The sequence below is a fragment of the Poecilia formosa genome, unplaced genomic scaffold, assembly GCF_000485575.1.
Source record: "Poecilia formosa unplaced genomic scaffold, Poecilia_formosa-5.1.2 Scaffold122, whole genome shotgun sequence".
Taxonomy (NCBI): Eukaryota; Metazoa; Chordata; class Actinopteri; order Cyprinodontiformes; family Poeciliidae; genus Poecilia; species Poecilia formosa.
Window position 1 is genome coordinate 1265491 of NW_006800061.1, and position 9467 is coordinate 1274957.

The 9467-nt window shown below is 40.1% G+C and overlaps 1 protein-coding gene across 1 annotated transcript; it reads left to right on the forward strand.

Moving 5' to 3' along the window:
• The first annotated feature begins 291 nt into the window (after positions 1-291).
• Positions 292-8490, forward strand: chga (chromogranin A). Its single transcript, XM_007561038.2, has 8 exons — positions 292-578; positions 826-875; positions 2351-2444; positions 4675-4743; positions 4868-4954; positions 6062-6253; positions 6921-7330; positions 7964-8490. Exons 1-8 carry the CDS (start codon positions 533-535, stop codon positions 8045-8047), a joined length of 1032 nt encoding a protein of 343 aa, XP_007561100.1. The 5' UTR covers positions 292-532; the 3' UTR covers positions 8048-8490.
• The last annotated feature ends 977 nt before the right edge of the window (positions 8491-9467 follow it).

The window sequence follows — 9467 nt, forward strand, 5'->3', positions numbered from 1 at the left end:
GAAAGCCCTGTTGTACTTCTCGTCATGATTTACCACTGTTTATGTGTTTGCAAATATTTGTTCAACCTAATGCACCTTCTCATTCCAGACCTTTTACCAAAAAATCTGTGGAAAATCAAACAAAAATGCTGAATGGCAGCCGGTTGTCACCCTCACCTGTTCACGCCCTGAAACCTACCGAGGTAAGCTCACGATGAGCGATGATGGCCTCTTGTCCCAGGATGATGTCATTTCCTCCCTCCACCTCGCCGTATAAGAGCGCTGCTGTTGCGGGGAAGTGTCAGCAGAGAGACTGGAGGAGGACGGGAGGCTGCCAGGTCGCTGGAGGAGAGAGAGAAAAAAATAGCTCTCCAGAAATACCGAAAGACGACTAAGTTTTTTTGTTGTTGTTCAGAATGCGTCCGTAATTCGCCGTTTTATCGCCGAGCTTCTGATAATAATAATAATAATAAAAAAAAAAACAAGAAGAAAAAGAAAAAGCTTCGCTGTTTTTGCTTTATTCCTGGAGAGCTTCTTTCACCTCGTTTCCAACATGATCGGGAGCGGACTGCTTCTTCTCACTATTTTGTCCAACCGCGGTAAGAAATACATAAGTAACCTTGCGGAAAGTGAGGCGGGTTCTGACGATGAATCCAAAAGACGTGTCGCTGCAGAGGTTCAGCACCAAGGACAGCGACAAGCGGCGCGTCTCTTAATCGGCGACGAAGTGAATCTTTGGCACATTTAGTCCTGCTACTATCGTCGTTTTTTACTGACAGCTGCTGTGACAAAACAGCTGAGACAAAAGGGGGTTTAAACACAAACCTGTTCTTACTTCTCTTGCAGTTCTGTCATTGCCAGTGACTTCAAGTCAGCTGGAGAATGAGGACGTGGAGGTGAGATGCTCTGATTGTACCTGTGATAGTAAGGCTTTACATAACACGCCCAACTTCTATTGTATCACCCTTAAAAAAAAAAACTAGAGCTGCTTTAATTTGAATGACCATGTAAAATCATAATGTTACGTATTACACTGAAGTTGTGCAGTGATTAGATATACTCAATCCTTGCAATTTAGTTCAAAGCACTTTCTCCGCTTGGGGACTTGCTCGGTTTGTGAAATCAATACATACTAGCTGGAAGCCCGCAGAGAGTCTTGACCTCCAGGATTTAAGATGGCAGGAATCCAGTTACCAGGGTAAAAGTTTTTTTTTTCTTTTTTTTTTTTTGTAAAATAGTGACCCAAGAATGGAAAGAAAAGATGTGGGAAAAAAATGTCAAATGAAGGAATGTAGAGCTTTTATTGATAAAGTCTCAGAATAATTTAGGTATCCTGGACTCTCATGCATCAGGATGTGCATGAGTAAAAATAATAATAATAAAAAAAGGCTCCCATGTGAAAAGAGAAAGTGGCTATAAGAAGGATCACAGCCATTCTGATGCATAGGTGCAAAAATAAATAAATAAATACATAAAAATAAAACAAACATTTCAAAATGTAACATTTTGCATGGCAGTTTCTTTCAAATCAGAATTGAGCTTTAGAAAGTAATTTTGACAAATATAGACAAACGCATTAATAACGTCCGCTGTTGTTAGAATAAAGGAACTTGATAAAACAAAATCCAAACAGATCTTCGAATTGTTGAGTAAATTCAATAAACTGTATCCACATCAGCTAAATAATTAAATGTTTAAATATTCTTAGTACGCCTTTATTTATCTCAAATTTAACAGCATCATCCCTCTTAACTGTGTGGTGTCCATGGATATCTAGCTTTCAATTAGACTAGAAAATGAGCTTCTTTCTTTTTATTATTTTATTTTTTTAAAACCCCAAATATCGAACTTAAAGACATTCAAGTGAAAATGTTGATTTGGTTACAGTCTGTTTGGTCAACTTTAAACACTTTTCAACCATATTTGGGTATCAGTGGATGTCTTTATGTAGAAGACTTTTCCACCTTTTGACATTTCAGCCATATTTTTACTTTGTTAGGACAGAAGGTAATGTTGTCTTTTCACAGTATTTTTCTCTGACTAAAGTGATAAGTTTAACCTAAACAAGAAAAAAAAACATCAAGATCTTGTTTCAGTTTATTATTTTATTTTTGATGTAATTTTTTTGCAGTGGAGCAGCTAACAGCATTTATGTTGGCATCTAGTATTTGTTAGCATACTAAAAGTACAGTTTATGCTGCTGCTTTTGCTGAGTAAAGTTGCTATGCACTTAGTCACCACTAGGGGCACAGCAGTCCAAGTTGTCTTCTGCAGCCAGGTGAGCTACTGACTGCAAAGTTTTCCACAGAATAAAAAAATCTGAACAAAAAGCAAGAAACATTTTGGGGGCTTTGCTTCTTCTTGTCCGCAGGTGATGAAATGTATCGTCGAGGCGCTGGCTGATGTTCTGTCAAGACCGAAGCAAGTTCCTGTCAGTCAGGAATGTCTAAACACTCTCAAGACCAGTAAGTCAATATGAGAAGTGAGACTGCTGTTAAATTTTCTGGGATGCGCGAGGAAGTAAATATTAGTTCCTACCATTTGATGAAAGCATTTACCAAAGTCTGCATGACTATTTCCATTTATGGAGGTCTTACAGCTGCAACTGGCTTCCAAAGTAAATTACATCTGTGGACTCACTATAAATTCCTTTGCATTTTAATTTTTTAGCCTGCTGGTTGCTCCCTTGAGCATGTTCAGTCGCATATTTTCAATGCTGATGGAGAATTTCTCTAATGTCGCTGTTGCTCCACATGTTCTCCAACTATTGCTAGCTGTTATTAAGTCGTGGTAAATGAACAATGATGTGGAATCGTAAGCAATTTACATATCTTTAAAATAATGTCCTTCTAATCCTTTGTAGCTTTTCTGCAAACTATGCCTGAAGCTAAAGGATAGAAATGAGGAAAAGTTGTAAGTTGGGAAAATCCAGCTTGGACAAACAGATGTCAAAGCAAAGCAGATTTGATGGAAATTATGGATGTGAAATAAAGAATGCTTAAAAGGAATTGCAAAATGCTTTAAAAAAAAAGTACTAATTTAACGATGTGCACATGTTTGAAAGGTTATTACATCTTTAAAAAAATTTTTATCACCTTGGAAACAGATTGTTTTGTAATCACTATTTTTTTGTCAAAACTGAATTTTATTGACACAATGCTAAATTACATCTGCAAAACCCCGAATTATCACAGACAATAAAAAACAAAAAAACAAATACAGTCTTACTTTTTATTGCTAATTAGTCTTATATTACCCTCTGTATGTCCTGCAGTCAAGTTGGCATCTTTTGCTTTTATAGATTCATGTTAAGAGAGCATCCAAATAAATGATTATTAGCTCACTTTGGAGAGATTATGCCCATAAATCAGTGATTTTTGCTCGCAGCTTTCTTTTGAAGGTTGTAAATCTTCAGTAGGATTATATTAAAATAATCACTTTTCGCTTTCTTGCTCTTTAAAACACTCTCTTAGATTTTTTTAAAATTAAATCTAAGAACATATTCCTGTAACTCCAGCAAATTAAAGAAAACACTGACGCTACATTCGTCTGGTTAGTGCAACTTTGCCCAAAGCAGTTAATTAAATTTTAATGAGATTCTAGTATCTTGTAGCTCTGGTGTCTGTGTGATGCAGTTGATATTTAAACTGAACTAAATGAATTATTTTATCGTTTTGTGGTTATAGCTGTGGTCGTTAGTGGCAGAGTTTGAAATGAGGGGGACATGGCTCACCGCCTAGGGCGGCATCTGTGAGGGGGAGGCATTAGTGTAAGAAAACATGACTGTACATTTTTTGGCTGGCCAATGACATGATTTTTATTATTATTTTTTTGGTAATCATCTAGAGTGGCCTATCCTGAATCTTCATTGAACTATACTGGGAGATTTACAAAAGCTTTTTTTTTTTGTTTTCTATACCTTTTCAAACACGGGTTGCAAAATCTGCTTTGTGGTGAGATCTGGACTTTATTTTTTAAACGAAGGAGCCTGCTCAAACAGAAACCAGAGCTGACAGCATTCCTAAAGGAGCCAGACTTCACAACCTGCAGTTGCATCAGTCTGAACAACGGCCGCACCGAGAGGTTAATGGATTGATGCAGTCACGGCTGGATGAAGACCTGCTGCAGAGCAGTATGCACGTCAGGGCCACTCGCTGAAGACTATTCAGTTACATAGGCATTGTTTTACCTTCATGCTGTCCTTGCTGTTTAAAAAAAATAAAATCAATCGGCACTCTGAGCGCTCAGAGCAGACACAGTGAGCGAGGGAAACAGTACACCACCAGATGGATGAAAAGAAAAGAGAGGAGGAGGAGGGAGGGAGAGAAAAATCAGAGAATTGTACAAGAGAGCCCACAGCACGGCGCAGGAGTGGCTGCTGCCTACGGAGTGCAGTGCTGTTTGTGGGTCAGCAGAAAGTCCACTTCTCGCTGCTGCTGTAATTCACAGAGGGAGTCGCTGTGAGCCGAAGTGATTCATTGTGTTTCTGCTTTGAAAGCAGTAAATTCACTGGCAATTAACTTCGATGAAATCCCCAAAGCGAATCGCTGAGTCTACTAAAACAAACAAAAGTCAAAACAGAACAAACAGATTTTGCTGCCTTTCTCCCAGCTTCACGTCTTATGTTTTTTTATTTATTTATTTTTTTTAAATGAAACACCTAACTCTTAAAAACCCGTTTGCATGTCTGTGCAGACGAGAAGCTCCTCACCATCCTCCGGCACCATAACTTCCTGAAGGAGCTGCAGGAGATCGCTGCTCAAGGTGAGTCACTCGTTAGTCACAGTCAGTGTGTGTGTGTGTGTGTGTGTGCTGAATGCAGGTGAAGTAGGAGGACAAGCTTAAAGCGTTTAAGTAACATTATTTGTTTATTGATTGACTGTTTTAGGTGATCACGAGAAAGGTCGGCTGCAGAAATACAAGGAGAAACCAACTCCAGCCACACAAGTCCTTCAAACTACAGCTGATGGTGCAGGTGAGTCTGATCAGCGACTCCGGAGAAAGTGCAAAATATAGCAAATATTGAATCAATATGTTTAAATGTCATCTGTCAAAAGTATTCAGATCCCTTGAGTAGGACCGCAGACATCTGTATATTTTTTTAAATTAATATTTTATATTAGTAGAGTTTGTATTTTGCAGATTTAACTCAATAAATTAGAATGTTTTTGAAAGATGAATTTATTTCAGGTAATCAGTGCTCTCAGTAAAACTACACACAGACAATGTTTGCAAACCTTTATTTCTGTTCATTAAGATGATTTTTTTGCTCACAAATAATGAAAACACACCTTTTAAGACTACAATGCTATATGATAAATATACACCTTTTTAATTTAGAAATGGACTGAAATGATTTAGTTTTCAGTTTCATTTACAACTGCAAGTCTTTATCAGCTTTGCACATCAAAAGAATTAATATTTTTCTGATTTATCTTTGCAAAATAGGTCAAATTCAGTCAGATTGGATGGAGAGCATCTGTGAAAATCAACCTATAACTCTTGATTTACAGTTGATCTGGACTTTGACTGGGCCATTTTAACACACTCAAAAGAGGTTTTGCTTCATCTGAAGCCGCTTGGTTGCAAACAATTTTATTCAGGGGCTTCGGAGTAAAAGGCCTGAGTACAAATGCAAGGCACGCTTTTTACATTTTTTATAAGTAAAGCAGATAAAAAAGTTAATTGAAAATGTGACAAAAAATTCCAGAGTTGTGTTTTATTGTTGTGTTTCATTCTTTCCTGCCTTACCAATTCAGTCAGGCGGAGAAAAAGTGCTGAGGTGAATTTTAAAGTGTGCTGATGTTTTCTGTGGACAGAATGAGGGCAGGCATAACGTGTTCTCACACTGAACTTCACCGGGCTTTTTATAGGCGCCGCAATGCTCCCTGTTATTCACAAAGAGGAAAACAGGCAATATAAACAGGAGTTATTGCAAAAAAAAAAAAAAAAATAGTTGGATTGTGCTGATAACAGAACATATGAGCTTGACAGATACCATGTGGAAATATCGCTGTGATGAAGTGGAGGGAGAAGCTTTTAACATCAATCCCTTTAAGTGAATTAAAGTCTCTGTTGTTAGATCGATCCATGTTGGAAGCTCTGGGAGGACCCGGCGAGCGATCCATCCTGTCCCAGAAGAAGAGGTCAGGAGAGCAGAGGGATGGGACCGAGGAAGAGTCACCTGAGGATGTGAAGAGGGACGAAGACGAGGCCGAACGCGACGAGGACCGAACGAGCTCGGAGGAGAATTCAGAAGAGGACGACGAGAGAGGCGAGCAGATTGTTGCTTCGAAACGGATCTGCTCCACAGAGCGATCCCAGATGAGATGCATTCTCATTGTCAGGGCTCGATAGTTCAGGTTGTCAGATTTATTTTCACTCGGGACATAAGGGGACATGTTGTCAAAAAAAAAATAAAAAATACACCAATGACTAACGATGGAGAGCTCCGTCTTGTATGCAAAGGGAGATTATAAACTGTGGCAGCTGCCATCACACTCTGCTGGAGGATTGATGGAAGTGCTCCCATATACATGATGAATTTCACTGTTTCTGCAGAGGGAGTGGAGCCAATATAGCTGCCAAGCTGACAGCACACAAACAGAATTGATTAAGTTTGTTCATGTGATAAAATTCAAATGAGGCCAGGGCCCGTAAATCTGGCTGGAAATCAATCAATCTTAGAGATCATGGTAATTGTCAGAAACTGAGCTTGCATTCCCAGAATTATGAAATGCATTGCAGAAAATAATCCATCATGATAAATATCTTATTGGCTCACTCACTGTTAATCCGCATAAAGCACAGACTGCACTTCTGGAGGCAACGCTGCCAGCTGGCAAGGGGTGGGGGTTTATTACAGAGAGTGGGATCCTGCTGACAGGGTGGACTCCTCCCTGTCGTTTCTGCCCCCTAATTTCGATGTGTCATATTTCCAGGTGATCGGTCCAATAAAAGAGAGGATCCAAAACAAAAGACGGCGGGGGCAGAAAGCGAGGAGAGGAGCGACAAAAGGTCAGCGCTCTTCTCGCGAAAACACGACGGCAAGGAAGAGACGGAGGAGCAGACGGCGGTAAAAAGAGGGAGCAGGGAAAGCCTGCGTCACTTAACCCAGAGGGCCCGGAGCTGGCAGCAGAAGAAGAAAGCAGGAGGAGAGGAAGAGCCTCTGTCGGGGAGCCGGCAGGAAGTGTCTCACCATTCGAGGGAGGAAGCAGAGGAAGGGAAGCAGAAGAAGAAAAGAGATCCAGAAAGAACTCCAGAGGAGAGGGAGCTGCAGATGATAGCGCGGAGATCGCCGGAGGAGAGGAAGGTGATGGAGGAGGAAGGGAGTGGCACCAGGAGGTCGGAGGTAGGCTTTACCCTTCACGAAAAGTTTTAACTTGAATACAGATTTTCTTATCCCCTCCTTTTCCTCTATACTACCACTATTCTGGACCCTCATTGAACTCGGTTCATTATATTTCAAGTCATTTCTGCAGCAGTCTCATCTCGTCACATTTCTGCTTTATTTATCCAAAGATCAACCCAATAAAGAAAACATAAAAAAAAAAAACATGCAGTTCACTCTTCTGCCAGCTTTTCGACCCACTCGTGTTTTCATAACAAGAACCAATCATGATTCAAGAATCTTGGATCTTACTGAACAAAAGCAAGTGTCCTGTTAAGCACGATGGTGTAATCACATAAAAAAAAAGCTGCGAGCACATTTTTAGATGCACAGCCGTTGCGTCGCTTAATGTCTCCTGCTCACTGCATGGTTTTAAAGTCAAGGCCAAAATGTACGTGAAAATGAAGGAAAAAGTAGGATCCCCCCCCTCCTCCACACACGTAGCTTCACTTGAGAGAGTTACAAAAGGATCCGCTTGTGACGTGACGGCTTCAGAAAAAAAAAACAGCTGCCACGTGCTTTTTAGCCGCAGTTGCACAAAGGTTACATCACTTTCATTGTGCGTTTGTCTCGCCTCCCTCATTATACCTGCAGGAGCCTGAGATTGAGAGTCTGGCAGCCATCGAGTCGGAGCTGGAGAACGTGGCCCAGAAAATCCACGAGCTGCGGCGGGGCTGAGAGGGAGAACGGCCTGCCTGCCTCCTCGTCCTTCTGCGCTTCACCAGACGCCTGGTTTCCATAGATAGATCGTGCAAATGTGTGACAAGGTTTTTATCTCTCCCTGTTTTTCCTCCAGGATGCTGCTCTGCTTCTTTAGTTATTTATTTATTTATTTATTTATTTTTTTAACATGGTTTCTCTCACGTAAAGTAGCACGCAGTAGATTGGAGCTAGATTTGCATCGGAACGCATTCCCCACATCGCAAAGACAAATTCCTCAAGATATGTTTATGTTTTATGGCAGTCGTCTGCTCATTCTGCACATGCGTTTTGTCTGCTTGTCAGATTACAAAATGATTGATGTGAAAGGCTGGAACTTATCCGGGTAGGATAAGGCTGAGATCGTACACAATATGGCTTTGTGTAAGGATATAAATCTCTCTCTGGGACGGTAAAAAAAAGAGAAGAGGATAGAAATGATTCCCTGACGTGATAGAAACAACTAACCCCAATCAAGCCAAGGCAATAAGTTTAGATTTTTAGCAGGAAAAATAATTGTGTTGTGTTCTAACACTGTACTGAATTTCTCTAAAAAAATAAAAAATAAACAAACTGATTCTGGAAGCCTCTTTTTAAAAAAAATAAAGTTTCTATATGCATATCTGTGATAACCCATAACACCACTGAATGTGAAGAAGATTAATCCACGTCTTGAACTGTGGAGGTTGCCACTTTTGCAGGTTTTCATCTCAAAGCAAATATTTAATTATGGAGGAACCTGTTACAGCAGGAGTGAAACTAGTATTTTGCTGCAAAAAACAACATCATTCTCGAGAGTAGCTGAAGTTTGCACTTGTTTGTTTGTGGGCGTTGAGGCCGGCGTGACTCATCGGGATGACACATTGGCTGCGGACGCACTCTTATTCAGGGGTGACACAACGTTGCAGCCATTAGCTCCACCGTCGAAATCCACACTTTATTTGTCGCGAGGACTAATGCTAATGGGAAACCATCTAGTGACATTTTTTTTTTTTTTGAATGAGACTCGCAACGTGGGCAGGAGAAAAAGTGAAGTGCAAAAGTTTATCTCCCTTTTTTTTATTACTCAAAATAGAAACCGTGGAAGCAGCTCAGAACAGGTTCAGAAATGAAGTTTGTATCTTTCTTTCACCAGGCAGCAGCAAAATATGGACACAGTGAGTCATTAAAAGCCAGGTCAGGCAGGAAGATTCAAACTGTATATTTATGCAAGCAAATAACTCAGACAGTGTTGGTGGTTTTCTGCTGAACGGTAACTCAGCATTGCATTTTCTTCATTATTACTAAATCCTATTTAACTCTAGTTATTTTTAAAATTGAAACTTGAAGTATGCTGCCGTTTACAGCATCCTCTTCGTGACTCCATCTGAGGTTTTGCCATGCCATCAACCCTGTAAAA